The 15,093-nt window shown below is 37.3% G+C and overlaps 1 protein-coding gene across 1 annotated transcript in view; it reads right to left on the bottom strand.

Moving 5' to 3' along the window:
• Npepps (aminopeptidase puromycin sensitive) overlaps positions 1 to 15,093 on the bottom strand; it is an 80,305-nt gene that overhangs the window by 35,257 nt on the left and 29,955 nt on the right. Inside the window, exons 3-9 of the mRNA XM_026789824.1 lie at positions 13,552 to 13,629; positions 6,446 to 6,567; positions 4,826 to 4,933; positions 2,835 to 3,035; positions 2,186 to 2,282; positions 2,044 to 2,077; positions 1,015 to 1,129 (exon numbers count right to left, since the gene is read on the bottom strand). Of these exons, the coding sequence (XP_026645625.1) occupies positions 1,015 to 1,129; positions 2,044 to 2,077; positions 2,186 to 2,282; positions 2,835 to 3,035; positions 4,826 to 4,933; positions 6,446 to 6,567; positions 13,552 to 13,629 (755 nt within the window). The remainder of the gene's footprint in view (positions 1 to 1,014; positions 1,130 to 2,043; positions 2,078 to 2,185; positions 2,283 to 2,834; positions 3,036 to 4,825; positions 4,934 to 6,445; positions 6,568 to 13,551; positions 13,630 to 15,093) is intronic.

Raw genomic sequence — 15,093 nt, 5'->3', positions numbered from 1 at the left:
CATACACGCAGAAAGAATATTGAATACATAATAAATAAATAAATATTTAAAAAAAAAAAAGGTGAACCATTAGGAAACATCAGATACACAATACATATGATAACTGAAAACTCCAATTAGCTAGATTTAAGCACAACTTTACAGATTTAAAAAAACCTTATTTCCCCCAAATTTCATCTTATTTTAGCCAACTACAATGACTCTTAACAATCATTTTAATTAAATAAAGATAAATTTTGTTTATACATTTCTTTTCAACTAGCAAACTACATAATAGAGATAACTCAAATAACTATAGATAGCTGGGAATCTCACTACCCAAATAATTTCTCTTTGTCTAAGACAAATTTTTCTCTTACCCAAATTAGTATCTAAACATTCCCTATCTGCAAACAAATCGTCTAAGTTTATCAAGTATTTCCTGCTAACACATTCCCTGTTCTCTCTCCCCTTTCTCTCAATCCTCTCTAGGTTGGCCTTGAGCATGCTGGGCAAGTACCAAACCACTGAGCTATTTGCCTAGCCCTGATAAATGTTTTTGCAAAACAAATCCTTTAAAAGAAAATGTTTCTTGTTTTGTTCTGAGACAGGGTTTCCTGTGTAGCCCAGGCTGTCCTGGAACTTGCTCTGTAGACCAGGCCAGCCTGAAACTCACAGATCCACCTGCCTCTACCTCCCAGCCCTGGGACTAAAGGCATGTGCCGCCATCAGCGGCTTAAAATAAAATGTTTCTATCCAATTCTTTGACACAGTATCATAGCCAATTTTTCTTTCTTTCTGGTTTTTCGAGACAGGGTTTCACTGTACAACTCTGGCTGTCCTGGAACTCATTTTGTGGATCAGGTTGTCCTCGAACTCACTGATAAACACCTGCCTCTGCCTCCCAAGTGCTCGGATTAAAAGGCGGGAACCACCACTACGATGCTACCATAACAAAATGTAAAACAGCAAGGCCAAAATAATGTGCAACAGAACATAGATGGATATATTTGAGCACTTAAAAATATTAAATACCATAGTAACAAGATTTCCAAACCATTGATGGGCGAGTTCATGTCCCACAACCAGAGCAACCCACTGGCGTGATGAAGAACAGGAGTTTTTTGGATCAATAAGCAACGCAGTCTCCCTGTATTTAAAAAAAAAAAAGTAAAATGGTAAAAGTGTTTCAATAAAGGCAGGTATGCAGAAGTAAAGGAGGTTTGGGCAGTAAAGTCTTTATATTAGGCTTTCACAATATCAAGTAAACATTGTCTTGGAATTTGTAATATTAGTATGGTCCAGGAAGACTGAAGACTACGTTGGTAGACATTGTACAACAGAAGATCAAAGACATACAAGTTTATCAGTGTGCTCTCTGCTGACTAGGAAGGCTTTGCTAATCAGGGAAGACACAAGGGAGAAGCAGTGGAAGACATCCTAACGTCCCAAAAAGGACAAGGAGCAGGCTATGCAAAACTTAGCTCATCTAAAAAGACAACTGAAAGTGGAAGGAAAGGCAGGGCAGTGGTGGAGCACGCCTTTAAACTAGCACTTGGGAGGCGAGGCAGAGGCAGGTCTCTGTGAGTTCAAGGCCAACCTGGTCAACAAGAGCAAGTTCCAGGATAGGCTCCAAAGCTACAGAGAAACCGTGTCTCAAAAACCAAAAAAAAAAAAAAAAAAGTGGAAGGAAAGTATTTATAGACTCAACCTCATCAATTATGTAACCCACATGTTTGTGTTGTGCTGACAGACATGTAAAAATCTGCTTAGAAAACACAGACTCAGGGAGGCTCTTCAAGTTGAGTAACTGCTGGGAAGGAGCCATACCGAGTGACATTCAGTCAAGAACACAGTTAAAAATGGTATAAGCGCCAAGTGCTCCCTTTATAATAATATTGCACCCTCAGACAATAGCACCAGAGAGGGAAGTCCATCTGCATGCTTGAAATATTCATTAGAGGAAGAAAAATGTACCCTAGAACATAAAGCAAAAGCACTCAACTGTGAACAGGATGCAATCCATGATTTGAAAGAGGGCAGGGTAATGTTTCATTAACATACCTATAAGTAACAAGGCCCCAGTTCTCCATGGCACCTTCATAAAATAAATATAAACATTTATTGACATATAAGCATATTTTTCCTCAAATATCACAAAATTCAAATAAAATACAATTCAGCAATAAAACGAAATTTACTTTACCAGCTGCAAAGTCAGCAATAGCAATGAGATCAATTTTAGGTAGAGGATAAGGAACATTGAAGTAGTCTTTATAAAAAGGCAAGGTTTTAGCAGCAACCTATAAAGCACAAACAAAAAAATATCCTATGAATACTTTATTATGAGTCACACAGAAATTCACAAAGGAAACCTGTTTTAAGCCAAACTATCATAAGCTTTTAGAAACTAACTCAAGGGAACCCTACTTTCTTTGAAAACCTTGTTGGCCACAAACTTTGTATCACTGGTCAAACTGTAATCCATTTATAACTTGGTATAAACAATATAACTATATATTTTCATGGTAATTCCACAGAAAAACAAAACTGTTTTTATACACTCTCTTTTATCCACAGCCAAAGGTCTGAACCTATGACTTCATGTACTAATAAATACACACTCTACCACAACCTCCAACCCTCACTTTTCCGATTTTCTAGATCATTATCTTATAAAATGTTAAGGCAACATCAAGTTTGGCATATCCAAAATTCTAATAAAAGTGAAATGAAAGTATCAAAACAACTTTCCAATTAAATAACAAATAACTGTACTAATAATTGATCAGAAATGTAAATTCCCCAACCTGGAGTTATGGACTGTTGGAACAATCCTCTTCAAGGACATTTACCTCTAGCGCAAACTTTCCTTGCTCTGCTTTGCCAACAGGGGTGTAAACACGGACACACACACCATCTTTTGACCTTGTTTCTACAAAGTCATATTCACCCACAACAAATGCCACCAGATACGTAGACATAACAGGTGTGCGGGCAAACTTCACTTCTACTAAATTTTCATCATCAGGATACGGTTTCCGGTCAATTACATTCTTAAGAGAAAAATCAAAACAGAAAACAAAAACAAAGAAATTTTAAGGAGATTTATATTAGTATTTTGGAATGAACAGTAGGCAACAAAAGCTATAGGGTTGAATATTTTCCCTTTCCCTTTCTTTCTTGTTTTTTTTTTTTTTTTTTTTTTTTTTTTGATTTTCGAGACAGGGTTTCTCTGTAGCTTTGGTTCCTGTCCTGGAACTAGCTCTTCTATACCAGGCTGGCCTCGAACTCACAGAGATCCGCCTGTCTCTGCCTCCCGCGTGCTGGGATTAAAGGCGTGCACCACCCTGCCGGCTCCCTTTCCTTTTATTTTAATCCTAGCTGACCAGTGGTTTTCTGTTTTTTGAGACAGTTTCTCAGTGGCTACAGAGTTACTGCTGGAACTCACTTTGTAAACAAGGCTGACCTCGAATGCACAGAGATCCGCCTGCCTCTGCTTCTCTAGCAAGGGGCTTAAAGGAGCCACTACCACTGCCTGACCCATCAGTGCTTTATATCATGAAGGTCTTTCTTCTTCTCAGGAAAATGATCTGATAAACTTCTTTTTCCTCAGCAGGGCAGTGGTGGCACATATCTTTAGTACCAGCACTCATAAGTCAGAGGCAGGAGAGTATCTGAGTTAAAGGCCAGCCTGGTCTTCCAAGTGAATTTCAGGACAGTCAGAGCTACACATAGAAGCCCTGTTTAAAAAAATAAAACAAAAAGAAACAAACAAATATATATCTTTTTCTTCTTTTCTTTGTTTTTGAAACAAGGTCTCAGTATGTGCCCTTAGTAGGCATGAATCATGTGGCCTCCAACTTAGAGAGATCCACCGTGCTAGCTCAAAGGCATGTACCACCTTGCCTGAGTTTGGATAAGAAGTTGGAAGCAAACTGTTAGAACACCCAAGGACTTACTTAAGAGGAATCAACTTTCTTGGATAGTTTTACAAGCACTGGGATGTTTTGTTTCAGTTGTTTGTTTTTTTTTTTTTTTTGAGATAGGGTCTTACTATGTACCTCTGGGTGACCTGGAGCTCAGTATGTAGACCAAGCTTTTCCTTGAATTCAGAGGCCAGCCTGTCTAGGCCTCCAAGATGCTGGGATTAAAGGCATGTAACTTTAAACCCAATTCTGTCTTGGGATTTTCCCCCTTTTTGCGGTTTTTTTGAGATACGGCTTCTCTGTAGTTTGGAGACTGTCCTGGAACTAGCTCTTGTAGACCAGGCTTGACCTTGAATTTGTTGGGATTAAAGGCGTGCACCACTACCTTCCAGCAGCTTTTTAAAAAACAAACAAACAAACAAAAAAACCCTCAATACTTTTCAAGTAAAAATAAAAGAAAGTAAATTAATAATAAAAATGATTATGGACCCTCATCTTTTTTTTTTTTTTGAAACAAGGTTTCTCTTACTTATGTCCTTCAATTTGCAAAAGTAGATAATCTGGGTATGGTGTCACGTGGATATAATGCTAGCACCCAGGAAACCGAGCAGGAAGATAGCGATGAGTTCAAGGCCAGTTTGGACTACAAAGTGAATTCCAGAACAGCCTTGGATACAATGTCCCCTGACTTAAAAAAAAAACAAAAACAAAAAGCAAGAATTTTGTAAGTGGCTCTAACAGAAAAGTTCTTGAGGAGAAAAACAATCAAAAAGCAACAAAGGAAAACAAAATAAAAGAAACTAACACTAACGTTTCTATTATGCAGTAAGCACTATGCTAGGTGATTTCACATTATCCTGTTTAATAACCAAAGTAAATATACAAAGACTATGAAACATCTATTAGCACATACATACCATGTTTGATAAAGCAACTCTGTCTTTAGGAACAACAAGAGAGATATCAAAAGTTGCTTTGATAGCAGGCTCATCCCAACAAGGAAAAGCTCTCCGGGCATCAGTAGCCTTAAGGAAAAAAATATATAAGCTTATATAAATACCATTAAATTAACTTCAGAGGCTTTTTCATGAAACAACACCATTTTACTACCACTCGTTCATTATTTAATTAATTTTTTCCTTTCGTTCTATTTCATAAAAGTTGTATTTAATATATACAGAGCTTTCATTGCATGTATGTTTGTGCACATTTCTACCTAGTACCTTCAGACAGCAGAAAAGGATGTCAGATCCTGGAGTTAGAGTTCCAGATGGTTTTGTGTAGCTATATGGGTGCTGGGAATTGAACCTGGGTCCTCTTCAAGACCAGACTATGCTCTGAGCTAACTCTCCAGCTCCTTCATTTCTTTCATTTCTTTTTAGTATAGAAAACTGAACTCAGCCCTCCTCTGTTGATCTTTATGTCCAGTTTTCAAATATTTAATCTCTACTCTGCTAGGAAATGAGCCAGGTGCTGACTACAAAGGAAATACAATGCTACAACCACTATCACACTAGAAACTATTTGGGGACTATTCTGCTATAAATCATAACAAAATGAGAATCATTTGTAATTATACTTTTTATTAAAATATTTTAACATTTCAGATTTAACATGAATAAATAACTTTACCAATAGTTTAGATATAACACAAAGCACAAAAAATTAATACCATGCTATAAGAATTCAGATTAGGAGCCTGGTGATGGTGGTGCACGCCTTTAATCCCAGCACTCGGGAGGCAGAGGCAGGCGGATCTCTGTGAGTTCGAGACCAGCCTGGTCTACAAGGCTAGTTCCAGGACAGGCTCCAAAGCCACAGACAAACCCTGTCTCGAAAAACCAAAAAAGAATTCAGATTAGGAAAAACATGAGAAAAAGAAGTGCCTCTGGCTTTTCAAGTAAAAATCATCAATATAGAAATAAGAACATGTCAGGTATTGAAATAAATAAATAAATTTCCAATCTTGTTTTCTTGGGAGGGGGACCTGTTGCTTGTTTTTCTTTTTTTTTTTTTAATAATTATTTATTTATTATGTATACAATATTCTGTCTGTGTGTATGCCTGCAGGCCAGAAGAGGGCACCAGATCTCATTACAGATGGTTGTGAGCCACCATGTGGTTGCTGGGAATTGAACTCAGGACCTTTGGAAGAGCAGGCAGTGCTCTTAACCTCTGAGCCATCTCTCCAGCCCAGTTGCTTGTTTTTCAAGATAGGGTTTCTCCGTGTAGGTCTAGTTGTCATGGAACTGCTCTGTAGACCAAATTAGCCTTGAACTCAGAAATTTGCCTGCCTCTTCCACCTCCCAAGTGCTGAGATTAAAGATGTCCACTACCATGCTCAGCTCTAATTGAGACTCTTAAAAAGAAAATAAAAATAATAATAAAATAATCTCTGTGAGTTCAAGGCCAACCTGGTATACAAAGTGATTTCCAGGACAGCAGAGATACACAGTGAGAAACTGCCTCGAAAAACAAAATAAATGAATAAAAATCAAAAACAAAAAAGGATTACATTAACAAAGAGTAAGACATACCTCAAACTGTGTGACAGCAGCATAGCGCACCTCTCCAGTAGGGGTGGTGTATTTACTTCTGTAGAAACCTTTCATTTTGTCGTTCAGTTCTCCAACAAAATCTATCTTTAAGGTTCCTGTACCTGTGATTGAAGATGAACACAAGTTTTTTTATGGAGATGTTAATAAATACAGGATTCAGAAATATGTCAAGATACTATATTCAATCGGCTATTACTATGTTCAAAGCATTTCCTTTCTCAAATACTACTTTTGGCACTGAAGAGAATACTCTACTGATTGACATAAATGGTAAACTAATCCTTCAAATCTTGTTTAGGGTGACTGATTAGAAAATAATTTCAATAAGTCTCAAATTACCACGCTATATGAAAACAAGAAAGAAAACATTATTAAATGTCTAACACATGCTTCTGCGTATGAGACTTCCAACTTTAAGGTTGAAAGTAGTGTCCCCTTTTTAGAAGAAAAGTGAGGGCTGAGAATTTATTATTTATTTTTTTGTTTTTGGTTTTTCAAGACATGGTTTCTCTGTAGCTTTGGTGCCTGTCCTAGAACGAGGGCTGAGAATTTAAAGTGGCTTTCCAAAGGTCATCAGTAAGCAGAAAGGATGTTTTTACTCAGAATATGCTCTCTGCCAATTATACCAAGTGATTAGTCTTTTCAGATAACTTCAAACACACAGAGAGAAATGCAGCCAATTGTTCTACCATTAAAGGCAGTATATCTGATCCAGATAGAACACTGATTGCATGTTCTACCATTAAAGGCAGTATATTTGATCCAGATAGAACACTGATTGCATATTCTTGTAAGGAATTAAAAGGAAGAAATTACTAAATCGAAGCAAAAATGCAACCTAAAGACATCTATATTGTTTCAAGAGCAAAATGGACTTTCGCTTTTATGTTCAGATGCATGGATAAACAACAATCCCATTCTACTTCTAAACCTCACACAAATCAAGTCTCTCTCTCTCTCTCTCTCTCTCTCTCTCTCTCTCTCTCTCACACACACACACACACACACACTCACACTCACACACACAGGATTTTGAAAAAATGTTGACTTTGGACCTGCTCTTTCCCCATGCCTACTTATAATAAGATCAAGAGAACGTGAGTCTAACAAATTAAATACATAAGGAAAATTATTAGTCAGTCATACCAGACTTTGATATCCAAATATTTCAAATTGTCATTTTGAAATGCTATAAAGATGTCTGACATTGATTAAATGTCATTGACTTTTTCTCCTTTCATATATCTTTTTGTATGATCTTGAAGTCAAATTTGATGCCTAAAACAGAATTTGCTCTTTGGAAAGGTTAAAAGTCACATAAGTAAAAGTTTATACAATACACAAAGGACAAAAAGCACTGACTCTACTTAAAAATAAGTGCATCTACCATGTGGCTAAACTCATTTTCTTATGTGTTAATAAGTAATTCTGACAGTTATTTAAGATAAAATTTCAGAGTACAATAGCAAAGTAAGCACTAAAATATTATCACATTCTTAAAATAACCATGCTGGAAAACAGCACTAACAGCTTAATTGAAGCTCAATTGTATAGATATGAAGGTTCTCTGCCACCAAGCTATATCCCAAACTCCAATCAATTCTTTAACATGAATGGCAGATTACTAGGACAATAAATATTATCACAAAGTCTTACTATTGATGGGTTAATAATGGATAATAAGAATTAATAAGTAGGGCTGGAGAGACGGCTCAACAGATAAGAACTGGCTACTCTTACAGAGGTCCTGAGTTTTCAATTCCCAGCAACCATATGGTGGCTCACAATTGTCTACCATGGAATCAAATGCTTCCTTCTGGCATAAAGGCATACATATAGACAGAGCACTCATATACATAAAATAAAAATCTTAATAAAAAAGAATACCTAATGTAAGAAAATAAGTAAGTAGTTTATCCTCTATTCTTTACAGGAACATAATATGTATTAACATTACTGAAGTTTTAGAAAGAAAATATAACAGATTATTTTTTAAATTCTATTACTCTCATCGGGAACCGACTGATGGAATTTTATGTTACAGTTCCACAGATGAAATTGGCAGTCTGCTTTCATTGTCAAGATGTTTTCTAATACAACTCTCATTCACAGTAAATGTACTTTCAGTCTTTCCTATTTGGAACAAAAGTGGGTTTAAAACTCATAACTAAATAAGAAAGGCAGCTTACACTTTTACTTGGTTTTAAATCTCCAAGGCCATTAAACCATAACAAGATACTGACAGTGACCACTTCCAAAGAGTGGCTTACTAAACAAAATACAAAGTATTGGGAAAGGATAATTACCTGAAATTCAAACAAAACACAAGTTAAATGTTTTTTAAATCATGAATAAATTAGTTTCACATTATACAATACTAATCACAAGTATTACTATTAACATGAGTTTAATGTGAATATAGCAAAAAAGGACTTTTGGCAAATCTGATTATCAAATACCATGATGAATGAATCAATTGCCAACTGGTCTTTAATTTTATACCTATTAACACATAAATACATTGTTTTCTCAAATTAGATACTTAATTTCAACTAATATAAAGCCAGCTTAGTGGCCCATGCCAATACATAATCCCAGCACTTGGGCAGATCTCTCTGTGAGTTTGAGGCCAGCCTGATCTAAAGTTGAGAGCTCCAAGTCAGCCAAAACTACATAGTGAGACCCTGTCTCAAAAAACAAAAAGTAGGGGGCTAGAGAGATGGCTCAGTGGTTAAGAGCACTGACTGCTCTTCCAGAGGTCCTGAATTCAATTCCCAACAACCACATGGTGGCTCACAACCATCTGTAATGAGACCTTGCGCCCCTTCTGGCATGCGGGCACACAGAGAAGGAATGCTATACACATAATAAATCTTAAAAAAAAAAAAAAAAAAAAAGTAAGGCCGAGCGGTGGTGGCGCAAGCCAATCCCAGCACTCAGGAGGCAAAGCAGGTGAATCTTTGTGAGTTCGAGGCCAGCCTGGTCTACAAGAGCTAGTGCCAGGACAGCTAGGACTGTTACACAGGGAAACCCTGTCTCGAGAAAGGAAAAAGAAAAAAAAAGAAAGCTAAAAACCTTAAGATTATATTTACTCAGTTATACCCAAGACCAGTTCTATAATACGATAAAAATCTGAAAAGATAAAGAACTTTTTCTAGCCGGGCGGTGGTGGTGCAAGCCTTTAATCCCAGCACTTGGGAGGCAGAGGCAGGCGGATCTCCGTGAGTTTGAGACCAGCCAGGTCTACAAGAGCTAGTTCCAGGACAGGCTCCAAAACTACAGAGAAATCCTGTCTCAAAAAACCAAAAAAAAAAGAAAAAAAGAAAAAAGACTTTTTCTTAAGACTTAGATGTTTTATTTCATCCTAATTCACAGATATTTGTAAAGTAAGACCATTATTTAAAGCAAATAAGGACTGGGTATCTGATCCTAAGAACTTTGTTATAATTTGGAAGTCAGATCTCCAGCACTCAGAAGGCAGGTGGGTCTCTGTGAATTCAAGGCCAGCCTGGTCTAACTGGTCTAAGGAGTACTAGGGCGGCAAGACTATCTAGAAAACAAACAAACAAAACAAAAAAATAGAACCCAGAAGCAAAACAAACAAGAGAGAAAGAGAAAGACTGGGGGGGGGGGGGAATGAGGCAACACAGATGGAGGTGAAATAAATGACTGGGTATGAGGCCCTGGGTTCAGTCCCTAGTATTGTGAACAAAGACGCAAACTACAAACTACAAAGCATGATGTAGCAAAAACAGACTTTTGCTTGCTCTATTTATTTTTGAACTGGAGTATGATGCCCAGGCAGGGCTGGCACTAAAGGAGAGCTGGCTGGAAAGTTATCCTCCCATCTAGCTTCATCTGGCTATTTATGTGGGTCCTGGAGATCAAACTGAGGTTGTCAGGCTTCTCATATGTAGCAAACCCGTATTTTCTCACATTTCTTTTCTTCTTTCATTTTATTGGCAACAGAGATTAAATCCGAGTCGTTGAGCATGATAGTTAAGTTCCACTTCTCCCCTTTTCTTGTAAGAGTTTTTTTGATTACTTGAGCTTAATATTAGCTGATTAATTTTCGATCTTTTGGTTTTTTTGATCTTTCTTTTAAGTAAATATCCATATGTTTTGATATGCTGCACATTTCTTATTCAGTTAAAAATATTTTATATTATTATTTTAGATGGAGTCTTACTAGTTTTCTCACGATGGTCTCAAACTCCCTGGTTCTCATTCTAGCTTCTTAAGTAGCCAGGACTACAAATACAGGCCATCATGTCTAGGTTTTCTAATTTTCTTCCCTTTTATATATTTTTGAAGTACTGGGGACTGCACTTGGCCTTGCACACACTAACCAAATGCTCTGCTATTTTAGCTTTCCAAACAAGTTTTGATTCAATTATTCAATATGTGAAAAGGAAAAATATTTCTATTTTTTTTCTTTTCTTCGGAACAGAATTTCTCTATGTAGTTCTGGTTGTCCTGGGGCTCACTCTGTAGACCATGGCCTGAAACTTAAGAGATCCACCTGCCTCTGCCTCTGCCTCGCAGGTGTTGGGATTTAAGGCATCCGTCACCACACCCACTTTGCTATTGATTTCTAATACTGTCACAGTATACATGGAATATGTGATGATGTTCCAGACAGTCAGAGCTGGTATTCAGAGAAACCCTGCCTACAAATAAATGAATGAATGAATGAATGAATGAATGAATGAATGAACGCAAAATATAGTCCCTTAATGGTACATACTTCTTTTGAGTGGGAAGGCTGGAATGAGATGGGTCAGCAGTTAAGAGCACTGGCTGCTCCTCCAGATGACCCAGGTTTGATTTCCAGCACTCACATGTCATACAATCACCTGTAAATCCAGTTCTAGGGGATCTGACCATCTCTTCTGGCTTCCACTGGCATCAAGCACACACTTTGTGCAAAGCCGTATGTGCAGGCAAAACACTCTTATACATAAAATTACTTTTTGTTTTGCTTCGTTTTTTTTTTTGAGACAGAATCGCTCTATGTGGTCCTGGCTGCCCACTATGTGGATCATGATTGCCTCCAATCACAAAGACCCTCCTGTCTCTACGCTAGAGTGCAGGGAGTAAAGGCATTTGCCAGACCAAAATGTTTCATTTTTGTGAAGTAATAGCTCACATTTTAAACTGATACAGCAGCCCCAGGCTAAAAGTCCTAGCTAGTGTGCCCTCTATAAGTACCCAGAAACCAACGATTCAACTCTGATGTTTTTTCTTTTCTTTTTTTTTCTTTCCCTCAAGACAGGATTTCTCCTTGTAGCCCTGGCTGTCCTGGAACACACTCTGTACACCAAGTTGGTCTCAAACTCAAAGAGATCCTACTTCTGCCTCCTGAGTGTTGGGAGATGTGAGCCCCCACCCAGTCTCCAAAGGTGTATTTTTGTAGACTGAAAACTCCTGTGTTTAATTCAAAGAGATTTCTTAATTTATTCTTTTTTTAATTTTAAAAATAACATTTATGTATTCCGTAAGTCAGGAGGGAAGGGAGAAGAGTGCCATGGCTTGGAGGCCAGGGGACAACTTGCAGAAATCAGTGTTCTCTCTGATTGGGTCCCAGGGTCAAATCAATTACAGTGAGCAGGCTTGGTGACAAGTACCATCTTGCTGGCTGAATTTATTCCTTTAATAAAATCTTCCCATTTTTTCTGTTCTTTAATTTTTCTTTTATAAACTATTTGACTTTTGGATCTGATAGACTGGTTCTCAGTTTTCCTATTTTTCTGTTTTGCATTTCTTTGCTTTTTCCTGTAGTTTGAGACATACTCAATTTCATTTTCTGAAACTTTTACTTAAAGGAGAAGGCAGAGGTGTAAAGATGACCACTGGCTGCTCTACCAGAGGGTCAGGATTCAATTCCCAGCACCCACATGTCGGCTCACAAAATTCTGTGACTGTGACTCCAGTCCTAGGGGATCCAACATCCTCTTCCTCTTCTGGCCACTGTGGGTACTGCATGCATGTGGTACACATACAAACATGTACACGTGCATACATATGTTCAAGCAAAACACCCATACACATAAAAATATATTTTAAAACATTTATTTCATCATAGTATGACTTCCAAAAGTTACACTATGTGTATGCACAGATACACACATTTCACTCATACACAAACACACACACCAATTTGTTAAAAATTTAAAAATTTCTGGAAAGCAGAAATAAAAACAACAGCTGTGTAAATATTCAGACGTAATCCACACATCTACAGAGTAAACAGGGAGGAGGTACTATCCCAGGTAACCTTCTGATCCTCCTGCTCCTATCTCTCAAGTGCTAGGATTACAGGTGTGAGCCACTATATCCAGCTGAGCATCATGCTATTTGTACTATTTTAGAGACAGGATTCATCAACCTGATACATACTTTAGAGTTTTAAAATCTGTATTATAATAAGCACTTTATTATATTAATAAGAATTAACAAACTTTTACAGCTAAATATTTTACTTATGATACATGACAATGAATATTAACTCAGGGTTGAACAAATATTAATTCTAATTCTTTCACGAACATATGCCAAAGAGTAACTAACATACCAACAAATCTTCCCTTCTGTCCCTCACTAGCAAAATCTCTCTTTTTGGTTGTACACCAGAATCGTAAGTGGAGCACTGTCCACAGAGATTTCAACCAGCAGCAGATGGAGCTAAGTAAATATATTTTTAAGAAATAGAAACCAAGCTGGACATGGTGGCGAACGCCTTTAAATCGAAAACTAAGGAGGCCGAGGCAGGCAGATTTCTGTGAGTTGGAGGCTTGTCTGATCTACAGAATGAGTCTAGGAATCCTATCTTGAAAAACAAACAAAATGAAACAATTAAAAATTAAACACCTTATTCTATAGGAAGTGATACTTAGCCTTTCATCCAGTTTTCTGTTTAAGTAAAACACAAACAGAAATTTGAAACTTTAATTTTCAGAACCCAGAACTTTTAGGGAGAAAGAAGTCAACACTTTAATCTGTGAGCAACACTCAGGACAAAGATGGTACAGGTTCCCTGGGGAGTTAACACACGTAGTTTCTATGGATTTTAGAGATTCTCTCACCTGTCTGGAGAGTACTAGGAAAAGACAGGGTGACTTTCTCATCTTCATTCTGATAGTTAAATCCTGTAGCATGGATTTCTGGAAAGAAAAAGGACAGAAATGACTTGACAAATCTGAGTATGCTGAAAAGAACAAATGTGGACTTCACAGTCAACACCTTTAATACAATTTCTACTGAAACGAATGAAATATGCTTGTTTTGAGAGATAGTAAAGTCTGGCTAGACGCCCTGTTACTATGTAGCCCAGGCTGATCTGATCTCATAGCAATTCTGCCTTAGCCTTCCGTTTTTCTTGTTTGTGTTTTGGAGATGAAGTTTTACTATGTGGCTCTGGCTGGCCTGGAATTCAGAGATCCTGTGCTGGGATTAAAGGTGTGTGCTACCCTACTGAGCAAAATGCAACATTCGCAATTTAGTAAATCAAGTTTCAATAATGAGTAAAATATTCTCCTTAAAAAGAAATACTCGTGGGCTGAGATGGTTCAATGGGTAAAGGCAGTTGCTGTACAAGTGACTGGTGATAATAGTTCAAAATTCTCAGAATTTATAATGCAAAAGTAGGAGAGTACCAACTCTGCAAAACTGTCCTCTGACCTACACATATACATAAATACACACGAGCATGCACATGTATACACACACGTGTGAAATTTTAAAAAATTATATTTCTTTACAAATAATTATATTTACAAATTGTATTTTAAATTCTAAAAAATAATTATATTTCTTTACAAAATAATTATATTTCTGCCATCTTTGGTGATATAGAAAATAGGATTACTACAAATGATACCGTTTTCTATTTATGCATTTATATTGTGCTCAATTTTGTGAGATAGGGTGTTATAGGACATTTTGATTGCACTCTAACACACCTGAGATTGACAATAAAGTTTGTTTTGAATCAGAGAGTGGAGCTAATTACTGCTGACCAAAATTAGCCAAGGAGGCCTTGAAGGGCCGAGGACAGATAGACACAGGAAGTAGTAGGGTGGCACTGAGAGTCTCAGCCTTTTTGGATGGAGGAACAAAAGACACAGGACATCACTGGCAGCTTCTCCATTGCATCTCTGATCATTCAGGTTCTTGCGCCATAACTGACTCCCAAGATTTTTTTTTTTAATATTTATTTACTTATTGTCCATACAGTGTTCTGCCTACATGCATGCCTGGAGGCCAGTAGAGGGCACCAGATCTCACTACAGATGGTTGTGCACCACCATATGGTTGCTGGGAATTGAACTCGGGACTTCTGGAAGAGCAACTAGTGCTCTTAACCACTGAGCCAACTCTCCAGCCCCCGACTCCTGTGATTTTATTGATAAAGAATAATTATATAAATGCATCATCAGGGTCTTGCTCTAAAGCCCAAACTATTCTTCAGCTAACAATTCTGTTGCCTCAGCTACCAGAGTTGTGATAGTCTTGTGAGACTTCTAATTCTTTTTTTTTTAAATATTTGTTTATTTATTATGTATACAATATTCTGTCCATGTGTATGTCTGCAGGCCAGAAGAGGGCACCAGACCTCATTACAGATG

Source organism: Microtus ochrogaster, unplaced genomic scaffold (genome assembly GCF_000317375.1).
Source record: "Microtus ochrogaster isolate Prairie Vole_2 unplaced genomic scaffold, MicOch1.0 UNK31, whole genome shotgun sequence".
NCBI lineage: Eukaryota > Metazoa > Chordata > Mammalia > Rodentia > Cricetidae > Microtus > Microtus ochrogaster.
The sequence above is the reverse complement of the archived record's forward strand: the minus strand, read 5'-3'. Positions and strand labels throughout refer to the sequence as shown.